Genomic DNA, 19,522 nt, shown 5'->3' on the forward strand with positions numbered 1-19,522 from the left:
AATAAGTGGAAGGGGACAGAAACTAAACTAAACCAATCCAAAACATAAATAATCACAAAGACTAAACCTAAGATAGAAACCCAAACTAAGACAAAGAACTAAAACTATCGCAGTTTATTTGTGTAGCACATCTCAGTAACGATTCAAAGTGGTGAACATGAATAGAACATAAAAGCAAACATTACAGAGGAACAGTAACAGCAGGTCAAGTTATCAGACTACAAACATTAACATTAACATTCAAAGGCAACTCTAAACCAATATGTTTCTAACCTTGATTTAAAGGAACTCAGGGTTTCAGCACGTTTACAGTCATTTGTTCCAGATCAGTGGAGCATAGGAACTAAATGCTGCTTCTCCATGTCTGGTTCTGGTTCTGGTTCTGGTTCTGCAGAGCAGGTTGGAGCCAGAAGACCTGAGTGGTCTGGAGGGTTGATGCCCTGATAACAAGTCTGTGATGGATTTAGGTGCTAATTCAGGGATTTATAGACTAACAGAAGGATTTTAAAGTCTATTCTCTGAGATCCAGGGAGCCATGGAAGGACTTCAGAACTGGGTCCATGTTCTCTACGTTCTTAGTCTTAGTGAGGACTTCAGAACCGGGTCCATGTTCTCTACGTTCTTAGTCTTAGTGAGGACTTCAGAACCGGGTCCATGTTCTCTACTTTCTTAGTCTTAGTGGAAGGACTTCAGAACCGGGTCCATGTTCTCTACGTTCTTAGTCTTAGTGAGGACTTCAGAACCGGGTCCATGTTCTCTACGTTCTTAGTCTTAGTGAGGACTTCAGAACCGGGTCCATGTTCTCTACATTCTTAGTCTTAGTGAGGACGCAGGCAGCAGCGTTCTGGATCAGCTGCAGCGTTCTGATCCACTTTTTAGGCAGACCTGTGAAAACACCACTACTGTAAGCGATTCTAGTAAATATTAATGCATGGATTTGTTTTTCCAGATTAGGGGTGACAGTGGCGCAGGAGCTGAGGGAGTTTGCACAGTAACCGGCGGGTTGCCAGTTCAACCCCCACTCTGACTGTGTCAGTGGTTGTGTCCCTGAGCAGGACACTTCATGCGATTCACCTGTTGGTGGTGGCCTTGGGGCAGGTAGCTCACCACCATGAGTGTACAGTAGTATGAAGTGCTTTGGAGTCCTCTTTTGTATTAATAAATAGCATGGTCATTTATTGTGAAAGTTTCTATACATCATCAATATTTTTTAGATTTCTATATCTCTTTCCTTGGCCATCTGAAGAGAAATTTTCTTCTTTTGGATCCAAAATGATTGAACTCAGTGGACGAATGGGAAGAAGAAAAAGTAAAATTATACAAAGGACTTTTTTCACTCTGTATGAATACAGTACAAGAACATAACACTTATTATTATATCTTCATTCAAAAATCTTTTTGGCATGAATTGCATTCATTGCAGGACTGAAATTTAATTTGCTTGTGTCTTAAGGAAGTTCTGGAAGGACGATGGCATTTTCATAGATCAAGTCGTCGTTTTCGTAAACGTTCTCCTCTTGGGTCAAACGTGGCTGCAGGGTGTCGGAGACGCACTGATGCAGGAAAACATACTGGGACTGAGAAGAGATTTAGAAAAGCTGTTTCATTATTTGAACAAAAACACTTACAATTTGCTAATCTGAACAATGACATTTGCTTAAGATTTAATTTTATATTTGAATTGGAGTTTGAACAGCTAAAAATGACTGGAAGCCAAACCCTCATGTTGACCCTTGCAATTCAGAATCTGAAGAGAAAATGAAATAAGCTTCCAGGCCTTAATAACCTCCTGTTAATCTTAAGGCCTTACAATATTTGTTTAAAAAACTGTTAGTGAGTGAATTAAACTAAAAGACCGCGCAATAATTGATAAAAAGCATAATGTTTATATTTCTCATTATAGACATACAATCCATCTGAGCTCTATCTCTATAATACTATATTCTATATTTTCTCCATCAATGGATTTAATTATCTTTATTAGTTTGGCATTGCAACGTACATTCCAATGTAATTTGTCCTCTGCATTTAACCCGTCCCTTAGGGGACCCAGGGTGTCAGTCTGTGGGATTCAAACCCAGAACCCTGCACCTTACTCTCTAACTACAACACCGCCACTCACCCTATATTCCCGCTTATTTTTCCGCTAAAGGCAGTAATTACAGTCATGATAAACAACAGATTTCTACACATGCACACCATGCTGTGGCTGGCCCAAGATAGAAGAATAGAAATATATGACAGCCTTGAGCTCGTTTATTTTTTCTTTTCTATGGATTGTTTGTAAATGCAGTTCAAAGTCTTCAGCTGATCCAAAATGCTGCAGCAAGAGATCTGATGAAAATCAACAAGAGGGATCATATTTCTCCAATTTTAGCTTACCTTCATTGGCTTCCTGTTAAATCAAGAATAGAATTTAAAATTCTTCTTCTAACGTATAAAGCCCTTACTAATCAAGCTCCATCATATATCAGAGCTCTGATTACCCCGTATGTTCCTAACAGAGCACTTCGCTCTCAGACTGCAGGTCTGCTGGTGGTTCCTAGAGTCTCTAAAAGTAGAATGGGAGGCAGATTCTTTAGCTATCAGGCTCCTCTCCTGTGGAACCAACTCCCAGTTTTGGTCCGTGAGGCAGACACCCCGTCTACTTTTAAGACTAATCTTAAAACTTTCCTTTTTGACAAAGCTTCTAGTCAGAGTGGCTCATGTTACCCTGAGCTATCTCTTGTCTCCTTTCAACTATTGTCCTGATATCAGCTGTTTGGGCTGATATTCATTCTGTCTACCTAATAGACAGAGTTATTTATTAAACATGAAATAACTTAAAACAGCGTGTAATAGCACAACAATACACTTTAGACTATTACAGCAGAAAAGTCTGATTTTGGCACAAAAGGTTGAAAATGGGCAAATGCAAGGCTGTCAAACACTGCAAAAATGGATCTAAAAACGGTAGTGTATATATCCTTGATTTGGGCAGGTAAATAAGATTATCTGCCAATGGAGTGAGTATTTTGACCCCTAAAATAAGATAATTAGATATACTGCACTTGAAATAAGATGACGGAGATAAATTGTTCCTATTTTAGGTGCAAAAATCTTATTCCATTGGCAAATCATCTTATTTACCAGCTCAAATCAAGGACAAATACACAAATTTTAAGAACATTTTATTCATTTCTAGTTCCGTTTTTGCAGTGAACTTTGTGTATTTGGCTTGGCTTCCAATAACCAGATTTTGAAAAGTGCTCATGGTCAGGTATTTTACAAAAAAGCTTGTAGCAAAAAAAAAAAAAAAAAAACAGTTTTACCTCTGTCTCCACCATGTGTGATCGATGCCGTCTCATCTTGCACAACAAGTCCTTGACGCCGACTGCTTGTTCCTTCTCCAGCTGCTGAAGCAGGACGTCCAGGGCGATGAAAGTGCCGGTCCGTCCCACTCCGTCACTGCAAGGAAAGAATGCAGCTCTGGTGTGATCAGATGGTAATAATCCAAAACTTTAGGCTTATCCCAACATCCAAAATGACCACGTGTTAATCCTGTTTAATGTGGGAAATTCACCTGCAGAGAATTTAGTAAAAAATATATTCCGTATTTATACATGTTTTGACAGGCAGGTGTTGCCAGCTAATTATTTGAAATAAAACTTCAAAAAAATGAAAGGCTAAGTGCACGCTCACTGGTTTATTTTCATCATGCTCTGATATCAGCTGATCAGAGGCTAAACTAATGCTCCACTGCTGCTGCTGCATTAGGGCGGTGCATGCATGCAGGAACAGGCCCCATGCATGTTAGTGTGAGCAGTTCAGGGATGTACAACTAGGAACATGCATTATAATGATTTTATATATGAACAGATTCTTGTTCCAGAACAAACAACTCACTAACATATACAGTCACACTATACAAATGGATAAAGTAATCATAAAAAGGGTTAAAAGTTCAGTATTTGTATTGTTTACAAATATCGTTATAATTGCAGTCATATGAAGTTTGGAAATTATTTTATGAATAATGTCATTTAACTTGTTGTTAACTGTTCTATTGTTGTATGTTAGAGAGATACAATAAGTAGGGAAAATAAACTTCATTTTTGTTATGATCATTAAAAGATTGAACGTGTGTCAGAAATGGTTGCATGTTTACGTAAAGCACAGCAGTTTGAGGTTTAATCATTTAAAGTGATGTTACAATTCTGTGCATGAGCCCTTCCAACTACTTATATTTCTTTTCCTTGATGTTCTAAGCAGTTTGTGGGTAATTAATTTACCTGTGGTCACCTTACTTTGTCAACATGTGAAGATTACACTCGCTAGTAGCCTTTAAACTTCAGAGGGAGCTCTAGAAATGTTCTAGGTGTAAGCTTCACTCCAAGATGCCCGTTCTCCATCTGTGTACCTGCAGTGAACCACAGTCGGAGCCTCAGACCCTTCACTCTCTATGTGCCGTCTCACGAGTTCTCTGAACCGGATCAGCACTTCTGTGCTCTGTGGGACGCCACGATCAGGCCAGACAGTCATTTGGAAATGTCGGACCGTCTGTTTCCACGAGCTGTTTTCCTGATCGGAAAGATTAATATTCATTTTAACATCTAATTCAAAGCCACAGAAACCCTGAAGCAGTCAGAAAACGTGTACTTAAACAGTAAGGCATGTCATTTACATGTTTCACAATGAACTCCCTCAGAGTCCAGTCGGGTTCCTTCAGCTCAGATGTTGGAGTGACCAACAGCTCTCCATAGTGACACTGCCTCATGTCTTCAGGCCAGTATTGCTCACATTTGGGCTACGTATAAAATCAAACAAAAGTTTCAGATTATCCTTGTTCTGTTTAAACAATTGCGTAACAAACTGTTAATTTCTAAGCTGGAGGATATTGTAAAATTCCCTCAGGTCAAAGCACAATAAGATAAATTGACATTACACATTTTCCTTGTATTTAAACTTGCTGTAAAATCTGCCAATGACATAACTTCAACCTTTTTAAAAAAAAACAACAACATACTCGTCCTGCTTCAACGCAGTTAGTAACCATGACAATCCTCTTCACTTTCTGTTCCCACACCATCCTCCAGAAATCACTGACTGTGGAGGACAGAGGACCCTGAGTGGCGATATACTCTCTGTCGCTGTTGTAGCCCTAAAGAACAAAAAATATGAATTATTTTCCAAAATTGCACCATAAGTCAGAACAACCAAACACTTCTGGTAATTTTGGTTAATGATGATTAATTATTAATTCCAATTATTAAATAATTATAAAGTGCTTGTAGCCAAATTATCACAAACTCCTGGAGTCCTTAATTAGATACATTTGCTTTGGGATTCCAAATGAACAATTATGATTTTTTTAATTAGAATTTATATATTCATTATTAAAACCATAATTGCACTACACAGTTCAACACCAGACAATCTCACCCACTTTTCCAGTTTACTAGTACTAAGCAATATGGATATAGAGTCAATACTTACTGGTATGTAATTAGCATTTATGTAGTCCAAGACATCATTTGGACTTGATGTATTTAGTTTCACTCGACTCCAGTCATCTAACGAGGGAATGCAAATAATAATAATAATAATAATGAAATGCCTCCAAAGCGTCTGCTTGACTCTGTTGCTCATGAAAACATAGAATAAAAGGAAACATGGTGGACTCACATGGAAGGATGTTGGTGAAGCGGTTCTTCACTTTGTTTTCTGGTAGAGTTGCTGCCTTGCGTGATTGGTCTGTGCCGACAGGAGCGAGGGACTGGGTCCCAGTAGAATGAAGCACCCATGAAATGAAACAAGGGTTTAATCATGAGTTTTATAAGATGATAGAAACTTTGTGAAATAAAAAAGGGAGACATTCATTTCCTAAAAATCTTTGAGCACCTCATACTCCTGACTGAAACCTCTGTTTTCATCCAGTCCCAGCTGATGGAAGTGGTCTGGAAATTTGGCTACAGGAATGATTCTGAGACGAAAACAGTAGGAATACAATGTTTGTAACCTGATGAGATAAAAACTTCACCACAGAGCTGGACATTATTTTTAGCCTGTGATTTACACCGACTGACAGTTTAGTTTGGAGATAAGGAAGCTCACACTCACTTCCCCTTTGAATCAGACGTTTTGGATCCAGAGAGGAAAGACATTTTTATGCTGTAGGAAGAAAAACACGTCAACCGATTTGATCACAAACTTCATAGATAAAATTATATTGTAATTCTATAACAAAAAAAGCACCAACCGGATAATTTCTGGTCTTTTGCGGACAATGAACACAATCACACAGATCAGAACACAAATAAGGAGAACACCCACAAGGGCTCCCGCAATGACTCCTGAAAGATAAATTTAATACCTCAGAGGAATAATTACTTGATAAAACCGAACAGAAAAAGTTGACAGGATTATGTTTGCTCACCTCTGTTATCAGTCAAACAGAGAAAAACTGAGGGCTCAGAGCTTCTGTCACCAAATTCTGTTTCCAGCTCTGAAATCAGAGCAACTTCATATCTGCTGTCAGGTTGAAGTCCAGTTACAGTGTGTTCATTCTTCTTCCCGTCTACTGGGTGAGTTTGTCCATTAATATTAACCGTAACAGCCGTCAACACACCGCCTGGTGGGTCCCATCTAATCACAGCACCATAACCAGAGGAGTAGTAGCTACAATGACCAGTTAAAGAGGGAGGAACTGGGGGAAAAGAACCAGAAAACTAATCAAAAAGCACAAATAATATAAAATGAACAAAATATTAATCACAAATTTGTCAACAAAATGTATTCCTTTATATTTCAATGCAGCCATTTTTTATATAAATTTATATTAAATTTGATGCTCTTTTTTTTGCCAGCCATACAGTAGTAATACTATTAACTGATAGTCTGCTTCTTTCTACCGGGCTGCACATAATAATAAGTGGGCATGCTGTGTTCTTCAAAGATTGGATAAAACCTGCAAAGCCAATCTGTTCTGCTCCATTCAATTAAGTAAGTTGTGTGCGCTACTCGTAGTTAGTTGTCTTTAACTGGATGAATCTCTAAGCAATGTTTCAATTTCTGATTGCAAGCCACAACAATCTCTCCAGAAACCCAGAATGTGCAAAACCATTTTTTTAAATCAATTGATAAGAGCCATTTAACTTTTTCTTTTATCAAAAGACAATATTAAATATTATTACAAAAATCAATGGAAGATTTTTTTTTTTTTTTGTTGGCAGAAGTTCTGCAAACGCTATTCAACTACATAAAAATAAAACAGAAGACAAACCTTTTATTCTATTTCTACTTTTATGAGTTCAGTAACAAATATTACAACTGAAAAATCAGATTTACACCTGTTTATCATTATTCCACCAGTTTGTGTATCAGCTGAACCCATTGGGCCCCAAATTGTTTGCAATAATGAGTCAGAAAAGATCGTTCTTTATAGAGAAAAATTGTAAAAAAAAAAGACAGATTTGCTTACCAATAAACATCTGTTATGAACATCTGTGTCTATATATCTAAGTCTGCCAGAAAACTGACAAACTCAGTAGCTAAATCCTCTTGAGGTGACTTGATATTGGGGCCAGCCCACCAACGTTTGTTTAATGAACATCTGAAATCACAGTGAGCATGCCCAACACATTCTCAGTAGACAGCCGTGGGGCACAAACACTACGGACCCAAGCTCTGATCGTCCAATCAAAATGCTTGAATTGCACACGTTACGTTTACATTCTGCCAGATAGTGTGCGACCAGCTAGTGTTGGTCGTCCTTGCTGGCTCATTGAAGAATTGATGTGAATATTTTCTGTTCAAAAAATTAACATTATTAGTGAGCCTTTAATTGTAATTTTATGTATAAAAATTAAATAACATTTAGCTGATATAAAACGGATTTTCTAGTGTGTTGGTTTATGCTATTTTATCTGTTTGATTTAAAATTGATCAAAGTCAGGTTGTATGCATCACAAAACAATTAGTTGTTCTAATAGGTGTTGAGTTTCTGTGCCCCACTTAACTTATCATGCCAGAGACCCGCTGGATAACAGCTTTTTTAAAAGAATTAAATATTAATAGATCTGTCCTGGGAGTACCCCGCCTCTTGGCCATTGACCGCTGGAGATAGCCACTGTTCTGTTCTCCGTGTCTTAATAGATCTAAGTGTCCACACACAGAAACCTGCTGGACATGTCTCTTCATTTCAGCCAGTCCTCAATTATCCATTGGAGTGGAACGTTGTGTCCATTGGGCCTACGGATTTAGACACAAGGGACACAACATTTCAGTCCTATGATTGTAGACACAAGGTCTTTGATCTTAGCTATCACTACCATCACTTTGCGCCGCATCTCCCTGTAATTCTGGCAACTCCTTTCAGTTCTCCTAGTGTTCTCACGTCTTAGCTGATCTCTTTTTCAGAACACAATCTTCTACGTCCTTGTTCCACCACCATGTCAACTTTCCTTCCAGAAAACATACAAATGAACTGCCTACATGTCTCCCTGATAGCGTTTGCTGTAGTTTTCCAGTCATCTGGAATTCATTCTTCATCTTCCGCCACTTCCTCTTCATTTTCCTCACCATCAGTCATTCTGCACAACACCATCTTGAGCTCTCTGGCAACAACCACAGCTTAAAGTGCTGAACATGTCATGATCTCCAGTTATCGTGCTTTTAGACCCATTCTTTATCTACTCGGTATTGTGCTTTCTTTAGTTATTTATCCTGTAACGTTAGCTTATTCTTTATCTTATGATTCAGTTGGATTCTTTTCCTTCTGTATTCATTTTGGTATTACTGTCTGTTCAACTTCTCTTTCTGCTCTGTGTGTTCCTCTCCCACGCCATCAGACATCCACCTTCATTGCTACACCTGTCCCCCATAATTATATTTTGATAAACTCCATCTGGTCCTCATGTTCTCTCTCTCCTCTCTGTATTTAAAGTTTCATGTTTTTGTTGCTGGTTCTGCTTGTTTCTCCACGCCCGATTCGTTCTGCATGCTCGTGTGCAGTTCTCCAGATTGTAAACTTTGTTTTATCATTAAACATCTTCGACTTTATCCTGCATCTACGTTTGGATCTTTTACCTACTAAACCAAGACAGAACGTACCTGTACCATTAAAAGAACAAGAATATATAAATATGTAAAGGGAACAATAAAAGATTAAACGTGAAAAAATAGAGGTTAAATGAAGTCTCACTGGTGTTAAAAGCCAAAGAATAAAAATGGGTTTTAAGACAAGTTTGAAAAGTGGGCAGTAATCCCTGTCCCCTATGAGGTTCCTAAGCTTTTCCCGTAATTATAAGTTCCTACTCTCAGTCCTGGTCTCTTGCCTTTTCTCCTCACTCTCTGGCTATGGCTACATCTTTCTCCTCTTCTTCCTCTTCTTCTTTGCTGACCATCAATAGCCTAATTTGCACCCTGTACCTTATCTTTCACCAGCACCAGTGGCGGTCTTTGTTAACCCGGGCCTGGAACACTATGGAGATCTTGTAAATTTTGCAAGAGTTTTATGCCGGATGCCCATTTCTAAAGCAACCCTTTGCACTTATCTAGGCCTGTCAGTCTAAAACAGGACAAATGATTCTGTAGCATCTCTGGGGCTGCATTAAAATACACTAAGACTAAGATTTATTATAAGTTTAATATATCTTCTGTTATATAAAAAGTGCAAGTGTAAGAGAGAGACTTACTTATTGGTATGTTGATGCTACACTGTGGATAAAGTTTAGACGACAGGTTATATTCAAGCAGGACCTCATAGGTGGCACCAGGGTAGAGGTTAGTAAATAAAACGTCTTTCCCTGCTGGACTGAAATGAACTGTAGATTTATTCGAGGCAGTTGCGTTTGAGAACAAGCCTTCAACTGTTCCTTGGATTGATGAGTTGGTGACTTTCCAGTTTACACTACTGCAGTCTATTTCTGAAATTCACAGGGAAATATTTTTTTAAAAATCCATTTCTTACATTCAACAATTTATGTGATAATAAACATTAGACAATGAGCTTTGAATGTCTATTATTTCCACTGTTCAGTGTTTTGTGCAGAAAAGCAGAGTTTAAATGTCTAATATAGCAAAGGTCTGCAAACATACTTGTTACTGTGACGCCACGGTAAGGAGTGCTCCTGAGTCCAGAGAACATGGTGATGATGCTGAATGAATATTCTGCTCCAGGCTTCAGATCTGAGACTGTGAATGACACAGTATTTTCTGAATCCTTTGGTGGAATTGTTTCAGTACGATCAGCAACATTAAGCAAGTATTTCCAGCCTTTATTCAGATCTTTCCACTGCAGAGTGAACTTGTCCACTAAGCGCTCTGCAACCTTGACTGAAGGCACCTCTGGAGGAACTGAGGAAAAGAAAATATGTAGAAGCAGAAATACACATTACTTACAGTAATAAAAAAACAATTAAAAATTATGAAGAAAGGATCTAGTTTGCCATGACAGTCCCTAAACATAAATATTTATATAGTGTAGTATTTCTAAATCAAACCCTAAAGTTTCTCTGCAGTAATGTCATATCAGACGTCTTACCAGTAGGTGCAGTTAGGTTTGCTTCACTGCTGCTGGCATAATCAAAGACACTGAAGAGCAAGAAATCATAGTTGACCCCACTTTCCAGATCTGAGACACTGAGTGTCACAGTTTCATTTGATGTTGTCACATTTATCATCTCTTTATTGAAGGAGACTGTGTAGTTCTGGACGTTTCTCGCTTGTTTCCACCGCAGAGTTATGCTGGTCTCAGTTTGTCCCATTGAGGTGAACTCTGCTGGCGTCTCAGGAGCTAAAAAGAGATAAAACAGAGGAAGCTGTAGCGCCAATCAGAAAGAAAAAGTATGTGTGGGGTCGCAGATATTTTAGCTACCCTTATTTTGACCCTAGACAATGATGTAAGTCCTGGATGAGAGAAATAAGCCCTGATTATCCTCTCCTGTCTAGATGAGCCAATCCACTGAATGGTGGCAGTGTACAATCAAATACAAAACAACTTTATTTATAAAGCCCTTTAATAACAGCACTGTTAAACAAAGCGCTGTACACTGAGAAAAACTAATAAACCGCAAAAAGACCCTTACCATCTCCATTAGGCAGAAATAAAATAAATCTATGATCAACTAATAAAACATCAGAACAATAAAACAATTGTTAAAAATAGTTAAAAGAAAAAAAGCCAAAATATCACACTGAGTTGCAAGGAGATAAAAGGAGAATCTGGATGGCTTTAAATTGGCCTCTGGTAATAAAGTAAAAATTCTTGGTGGTATTTTTAACCAAGACATGTTATTTAAATGCCAGGTTTCCAGGGTTTTTTCACCCGTGGAATATCACCAAAATCAGAAACATTCTGTCCAGGGGTGATGCTGAAAAACTAGTCCATGCATTTGTTACTTCAAGGCTGGATTATTGTAATTCTTTACTATCAGGAAGTCCACAAAATGCAGTTTAAAGTCTTCAGCTGTTCCAAAAATGCTGCAGCAAGAGTTCTGATGAAAATCAACAAGAGGGATCATATTTCTCCCATTTTAACTTCAACAGCAAGCATCTTACCAGTGACTGCAGTGGTGTTTGCTTCTCTGCTTCTGGCACCTCGAAACACCGTGTAGAGAGTGAAGCTGTATCTAGTGGCGCTGGTCAGACCTGAGACTGTGTATTCTCCATTTCCTGCAGAGTAATTTATGTTGACCTCCTCTCCATCATAGGAAAGAGTATAACTGTTGATGTCTCCCACTTTGGTCCACTGCAGAGTTATGCTGGTCTCAGTTTGTGCGATGGCTTTAAAGCTTTCAGTATCAGGAGGAGCTACAATGTGAACAAGAAGAAATATCAATTTCATATTTAACTTCTAGACCTGACAGCAGGCTGCCTGCAGGATTTTATGAGAAGAGATTTACAATAAAGCTTCAACCGATAATAACATTTTAATTCAAGAAGAAAAAAAGCCAACGGCTGTTTAAAGCAGGTGGAATATTTACAATACAATTTGAGTTCTTGTTCTTTTTTATCAGCATGAAGTAAAATGTAACAAACTGTATTAAAGGGGAACAAAAAGGATAATTTAACAACCAATCAGAAAGGGTAGTGAGCAAAAATAATGCTATTGAAACAGAGACTGTAACAAGGCCGGTCTCTTGTTATGAATAATCATTTAGAATATACAGAGGACAAAAATTATAACCTGGCAGAATAGTGTTAAACAAATCAAAGTTTGTTTTTAATTGTTTTTCCTTCATTTTTTTTATCCGTATTTGAAAATGGAAGAAAAATCATTCAGGTTAGTCTGACTTACTTAAGAAAGTGGATCTCCAAACTTGTAATACTAAATCTTACCAGTGACTTCAATGGTGGTTACTCCTCTGCTTCTGGCATAATCAAACACCGTGTAGAGAGTGAAGCTGTATCTAGTGGCGCTGGTCAGACCTGAGACTGTGTATTCTCCATTTCCTGCAGAGTAATTTATGTTGACCTCCTTTCCATCATAGGAAAGAGTATAACTGTTGATGTCTCCCACTTTGGTCCACTGTAGAGTTATGCTGGTCTCAGTTTGTGCGATGGCTTTAAAGCTTTCAGTATCAGAAGGAGCTACAATGTGAACAAGAAGAAATATCAATTTCATATTTAACTTCTAGACCTGACAGCAGGCTGCCTGCAGGATTTTATGAGAAGAGATTTACAATAAAGCTTCAACCGATAATATCATTTTAATTCAAGGAGAAAAAAAGCCCAACACCTGTTAAAAGCAGGTGGAATATTTACAATACAATTTGAGTTCATGTTTTTTTTTTTATTAGCATGAAGTAAAATGTAACAAACTGTATTAAAGGGGAACAAAAAGGATCATTTAACAACCAATCAGAAAGAGTAGTGAGCAAAAATAATGTTATTGAAACAGAGACTGTAACAAGGCCGGTCTCTTGTTATGAATAATCATTTAAAGGTGTTCTTATATGCAACAAGGAGGTAAAATATACAGAGGACAAAATATAGAGCCTGACAGAATATGGTTAAACAAATCAAAGTTGTTTTTTTTAATTGTTTTTCCTTCATTGTTGTTTTATCCGTATTTAAAAAGGGAAGAAAAATCATTCAGGTTAATCTGACTTACTTCAGAAAGTGGATCTCCCAAACACTAAATCTTACCAGTGACTGCAGTCATAGTTGCTCCTGTGCTTCTGACACCTTCAAACACCGTGAAGAGAGTGAAGCTGTATCTAGTGGCGCTGGTCAGACCTGAGACTGTGTATTCTCCATTTCCTGCAGAGTAATTTATGTTGACTTCTTTTCCATCATAGGAAAGAGTATAACTGTTGATGTCTCCCACTTTGGTCCACTGCAGAGTTATGGTGGTCTCAGTTTGTGCGATGGCTTCAAAGCTTTCAGTATTATCAGGAGCTGCAATGTGAACAAGAAGAAATATCAATTTCATATTTAACTTCTAGACCTGACAGCAGGCTGCCTGCAGGATTTTATGAGAAGAGATTTACAATAAAGCTTCAACCGATAATATAATTTTAATTCAAAAAGAAAAAAAGCCAACGGCTGTTTAAAGCAGGTGGAATATTTACATTACAATTTGAGTTCTTGTTCTTTTTTACCAGCATGAAGTAAAATGTAACAAACTGTATTTAAAGGGGAACTAAAAGGATCATTTAACAACCAATCAGAAAGAGTAGTGAGCAAAAATAATGTTATTGAAACAGAGATTGTAACAAGGCCGGTCTCTTGTTATGAATAATCATTTAAAGGTGTTCTTAAATGCAACAAGGAGGTAAAATATACAGAGGACAAAATATAGAGCCTGACAGAATAGTGTTAAACAAATCAAAGTTGTTGTTTTTTTTTTATTGTTTTTCCCTCATTGTTGTTTTAGCCGTATTTGAAAAGGGAAGAAAAATCATTCAGGTTAGTCTGACTTACTTCAGAAAGTGGATCTCCCAAACACTAAATCTTACCAGTGACTGCAGTCATAGTTGCTCCTGAGCTACTGACATCTTCAAACACCGTGTAGAGAGTGAAGCTGTATCTGGTGGCGCTGGTCAGACCTGAGACTGTGTATTCTACATTTACTGCAGAGAGAGTTATGTTGACCTCTCCATCTCTGGAAAGAGTATAACTGTCGATGTCTCCCACTTTGGTCCACTGCAGAGTTATGCTGGTCTCATTTTGTGTGATGGCATTAAAGCTTCCAGTATCAGGAGGAGCTGCAATGAGAACAAGAATAAGATCAATATGAGGAGAAATGTTAGATTTCACGTTTAAACCTGACAGCAAGCTGCCTGCAGGATTACTTTAATTTAACAAACATTTTATTCAATTAGGTTACAATATTTAAAGGTCATGTCAAAAAATCTGAGCCAAACATCAAACATTTGTTCATAAAATTGTTGCAGGGATTTGATTTGGTCAAACTGATCAAACATCCTGATCTTTCACAGCAGCAGGTAATAGAAAGTGTTAAAAGATGAGGAGAGTCTAACAAAAGAGGACTCCAAAAATATATTAATGCAATATATTAGAAAAAAATATTTCTATAGAGCTCTCCTAATTTTTTTATGTTTACAAGTAAATAAGAGGTAAAAAAAAAATACTTAGGAGAGAATTTAACAAATCTACTGACAACATATTTTTCATAAAATGTATGTCAATATTTTTTGTTTTCATTTTTTTTTTTTTTTTTTTTTTTGATGAGGCACAAAATCATTACAATTAGAGATAAAATGAATTAGGCAGACATAATACAGACGAAACCAACTAAGCAATATGATAAATAAACAACAAACATCTTACCAGTGACTGCAGAGGTGGTCTTTCCTGAGCTTCTGACATCTCCAAACACCGTGTAGAGAGTGAAGCTGTATCTAGTGGCGCTGGTCAGACCTGAGACTGTGTATTCTACATTTACTGCAGAGATAATTATGTGGACCTCTCCATCTCTGTAAAAAGTATAACTGTCGATGCCTTCCACTTTGGTCCACTGCAGAGTTATGGTGGTCTCAGTTTGTGAGATAGCTTCAAAGTCTTGAGTATCTCGAGGAGCTGCAACATGAAGAAGAACATGATAAATATGAAGAGAAATTTTTGATTTCACGTCTAAACCTGACAGCAGGCTGCCTGCAGAATTACTTCAATTTAACAAACATTTTATTCAATTAGATTACATTCTTTTAAAAGTCATGTGAAAAAAATCTGAGCCAAACATCAAACATTTGTTTACAAAATTGTTGCAGGGATTTGATTTGGTGAAACTGATCAAACATCCTGATCTTTCACAGGAGCAGGTAGTAGAAAGTGTTAAAAGATGAGGAGAGTCTAACAAAAGAGGACTCCAAAAATATATTAATACAATATATTAGAAAAAATATTGTTATAGAGCTCTCCTAATTTTTTTATGTTTACTAGTAAACAAGAGGTAAAAAAAAAAAATACTGAGTAGGAGAGAATTATAAAAATCTACTGACGATGCATTCTTCATAAAATGTATGTCAATAGTTTTTTTTTCATTCTTTTTTTTTGATGAGGCACAAAATCATTAAAATTAGAGATAAAATTAATTAGGCAGACATAATACAGACTATACCAACTAAGCAATATGATAAATAAACAACAAACATCTTACCAGTGACTGCAGAGGTGGTTACTCCTGAGCTACTGACACCTCCAAACACCGTGTAGAGAGTGAAGCTGTATCTAGTGGCGCTGATCAGACCTGAGACTGTGTATTCTACATTTACTGCAGAGAGAGTTATGTTGTCCTTTCCATCTCTGGAAAGAATATAACTGTCGATGTCTCCCACTTTGGTCCACTGCAGAGTTATGCTGGTCTCAGTTTGTGCGATGGCTTTAAAGCTTCCAGTATCAGGAGGAGCTGCAATGTGAACAAGAACATAAAGAAACTATTACTAAAAATTACTAAATCAACTCCAAACAGTTCAAGCTTAGAATATAGTTTCAATCAGTTCCATACAATATTTAATAGATCAGAAGTCATTAGGAAAATAAACATTTGTTCTTATCAGTTCATATAAAAGTCACGGGGAATTTTTCAGTCAAACTAATAAAACCTCCTGATCTTTTAGAGCAGCAGGAAGCAGAAAGGGTTTAAGGATCAGGAAAATGTAACAAAAAGGACAATTTCTCAACCAACCAGAAGGTGCTGCAAACGTTTGTTATTACACTTTGTGATCAGATAATGTAACAAGGCTCTCCTTGCATTAGATTTGATGAATTTTGTTCTTGTTTATGGATAACTAGGATGGAGAAAGAGGACATAGATTTTGAATCGTTTTACTCTTTGTTGATGTCTTTTTTTTATGGTCAAATAAGCAAAAATTGTTATTTAAATGAACAATTGGTCCACTGCAGAGTTATGCTGGACTCAGTTTGTATGATGGCTTCAGAGATTTCATCATCAGCAGGAGTTAAAATGTGAACATGAACAAGAAGAAACACTAACAAAGTGTACTTTTAGAAATTGCATATTTTGTTTAATTTCACATCTCTTGTCCATAGTCTGCCTGAAAACCATGTATTAACAGTTTCACTAAGGTTTCATTCACTTCCAATATTGAGTTTAAATGATAAAACACATGAGAATAAAATTGGGTAAAGCCAAATAAAAGGATACTGGCATATGTATACTATGTAAGATTGCATAAAACATTTTAAATACAAGGCCAATATAATACAGGGAAGATTCAGGATCAGAGAATTTCAGATGTAAATAATATAGCAAGACCAAATCCAAACAGTAAATATGTAACAATATATTTTAAAATGCCTATGGCTGTAGGAAGGAGGAAACATTTGAGGAGAAAATATGAAAGATAATAAATTTAAGTGGACTTTAGTCTCAAATTGTAAACAGAACAACCTACCTATATTTGACAGGACTGAAATTCCTGTGCATGTTTCACTACTGAGGAGAGAGTAGCCAGAACTCTGCATTTTGTAGGTAAGCAAATTAAATAAAAAAAATTAAAAAGAAAGTAATCAGAAAATTTTATGTGAATATGTAAGACATGACCCAATAGTATGTTTTACTTGAACATTAAAACCAAGGTTGGAATGAAACCTTTTCTACATGGTCCACTGCTGGAAAAAAAACAGACAGAAAAGTCCGACAACAAAAAGAAGACATGAGAGAATTATGCATTTATTACAAAATAATATTTTCACAAGGCTTCACTGGAAGAAAAAAAAAGTGGATAAAGGATTTTATGCCAGACCGAGGAATGACTTTGGACACCGATTTTATTTCCCCTACATTGGCTTCCTGTCCACTTCAGGATAGATGTTAAGCTTTTATTATTTGCTTTTACTTCCCCTTTACTCCCTTTATTGATCCTAGTTATTGAGCTTTTCTATTCGCACCAGACCCTTGAAGTCAGATAGTTAACATTTACTCACGGTTCCACGGACAAAATACAAAACTCTGAGCTTCTTCTCCATACCTCGACTCTGGAATCAGCCTCCACCAGATCTTCTTTCTATAACTGAACTTGGCTTTTTAAAATCAAAGTTTTTGACCTTTTTATTCAAGCAGGCTTTTAATACTAAAAATGGGTGGCAGTTTTGTTTGCATTAAACTTGTTTTAGTTTATTTTATTTGCTTTGTGTAGGTTGTTTTTTTACCCTTTATTTCTGTTTTGTTTTATCTTCCCATGAGTTTTGCTGTGATAATTTTTTTTAAAACACTTTCGCCACCACTAGGTAGAAAGGGGTTTACAAATTAAGAATTGATTGACTGTGGACAGATATATTTTTATGCTGTAAATTATAACTATAGTACTACTCTCTGCTGTTGCTACATGCATGTTTAGTGTGGGTCATTGCTGCAGAGTCAACAGCACAGTGCCACTGTGGAGGGGGGATTGCTGCAAATCAATGACTGGATCAGGTCTGCTTGGTTTCCTTAGAAAACTTAACCTGACTATCGTCTGATAACTAGGATCTAGTCGGTATTTATGTTATTGACTTGCTTGCTTTTTAGGTACTTGCTGTGAATTGGCACGATAAGTAAAACTGAATTCATGTTGAATTGAAAATGCTCTTTAGTAGTTGTTCCTAACTTCCCCAATGAACACCGTCTACATGCAGACAAAAGACTTGTTTATACTGACCTGCTATACTTAGGTACGAGACAGTAAAATTCTGCTTTGCTGTCATTGGTTCTGCCATCTTTATTGATGTTGGTTCAGCTGTTGCCCTACATTCTGCTACAACCTGAAACAGGACAAAGACATCTCATCACTTTTACACAGAATTTAACTTTTTATCCTTTAGAAACAGCGGTAGTGGAATTTGAGTCTAAAATCTCAACTGTCGACATAAAGTTTGTGCCATCTCTGCCTAAAAGCAATGTAATTTCTACTTATTTCGCCAAGTAATTATGTCTGTTAAACAAAACGTCTGTTATTGTATGGGTTCTGCTATAGTTTAAACTAAACCCATATCTTGTAAAGAACACTGACGCTTTTTGACATTTATGTGCAGGAAGTACAGAAACCATAAGACAATTTAGATGCAAAGTATTGGTTCTAAATTGTTTTAGTAATTCTTTTCACCGAGGCTTTCCCCTGTGAGCACAGCTCCACTGTCTGATCGGCCGATGTAAAAGTGATGAAACACTTACCCAAAGCAGGCTGGAGACGACCCCCAGCAGCAGGTGGTCGGAGGCGGATTTGAAGGATAAAATCTTCATCTTTGTTACAGATTCTTAACCTTCATGCGTACGTTGAGGCTGAATCAGTCCGGTAATCAGTCCAGCAGTGTTGTTGACTTTTAATTCCTAACCAGGCCCTCCTTTTCAAACCTCTTACTCGCAAGTGATAAAGTAAAGAGCTGCTTCTCCTTTTTGGACTTGTATGAACACCAAGTCCTTTATCTTGCTTGTTACTTCCTTATTAACATTCACATTGTGTCACCTGTCAAAGGTACATCGATCAGGCCTTTTTGCTTGTTTTGAATGTTTATTAACGTTGATTGCGTCATATCTGCCGTAACTGGCCGATTACAGGTTGGGACTGCCTGGGCGCTTTTAATTTAAACAGGTTTTTCATTAACTTTATTACTAACTTCATTTTATCGACAGTCAAAGTTTCAGAAACATGTTATTATTTGGTCTCTATTAGTTTGAGGAACTGCAAACTGAAAATGTGACTGACAGAGCAAAAGTCAAACTACTGTTTCTTGAACTGTGTTATGACCTGGGCTCAATAAAAGTGCTAACAAGTCAAAGATAAACTTTAGCTGCTCATTAAAGAGGAAACATTAGAAGGAAGTAGGAATCCTTAATGATGATTTTCCTCATTAATTAACGTGGCACCATAATCAAGCTTTATAGCAGAGCTTTGATGGCCTTTTGTGTTTTATACAGATCTTGTCCTGTGCTCTTTTTGCAGTGCTGATTTATTCAATATTCATGCAGGATAACAGCTGGCGAAAACATTTCAATAATACAGACATCCTGTCTGTAAAAAAGGAGCGCTACCGCAGGTCATTCATTCCTGCTGCCATCAGATTATACAATACTGCA

At 37.1% G+C, this 19,522-nt stretch overlaps 1 protein-coding gene across 1 annotated transcript; it reads right to left on the reverse strand.

The window, feature by feature from the left end:
* Positions 1-846: 846 nt before the first annotated feature.
* On the reverse strand, positions 847-18,688 carry LOC105926678 (protein tyrosine phosphatase receptor type H). Its single transcript, XM_036142564.1, has 21 exons — positions 18,620-18,688; positions 18,198-18,210; positions 15,605-15,853; positions 14,776-15,024; positions 13,941-14,189; positions 13,129-13,380; positions 11,539-11,790; positions 10,523-10,774; positions 10,078-10,335; positions 9,675-9,905; positions 6,416-6,685; positions 6,239-6,332; positions 6,100-6,150; positions 5,881-5,962; positions 5,665-5,755; positions 5,476-5,552; positions 5,006-5,140; positions 4,664-4,786; positions 4,400-4,560; positions 3,312-3,447; positions 847-1,577 (listed from the first exon to the last, which is right to left on the reverse strand). The coding sequence occupies exons 1-21, from the start codon at positions 18,686-18,688 to the stop codon at positions 1,449-1,451; spliced, it is 3,423 nt and encodes a 1,140-aa protein (XP_035998457.1). The 3' UTR covers positions 847-1,448.
* Positions 18,689-19,522: the final 834 nt, after the last annotated feature.

The sequence above is a fragment of the Fundulus heteroclitus genome, chromosome 10, assembly GCF_011125445.2.
Source record: "Fundulus heteroclitus isolate FHET01 chromosome 10, MU-UCD_Fhet_4.1, whole genome shotgun sequence".
In the NCBI taxonomy this organism is placed as follows: domain Eukaryota; kingdom Metazoa; phylum Chordata; class Actinopteri; order Cyprinodontiformes; family Fundulidae; genus Fundulus; species Fundulus heteroclitus.

Excerpts from the sequence above, each read along its gene's own strand:
- LOC105926678 (XM_036142564.1), bottom strand. The coding sequence starts at position 18,688 with ATGAAGATTTTATCCTTCAAATCCGCCTCCGACCACCTGCTGCTGGGG. Across the intron at positions 13,381-13,940 it reads AACTATGACTGCAGTCACTG|CTCCTGATAATACTGAAAGC; the intron begins GTAAGATTTAGT and ends TTCACATTGCAG. Across the intron at positions 4,561-4,663 it reads GGGAGTTCATTGTGAAACAT|GAAAACAGCTCGTGGAAACA; the intron begins GTAAATGACATG and ends CTTTCCGATCAG.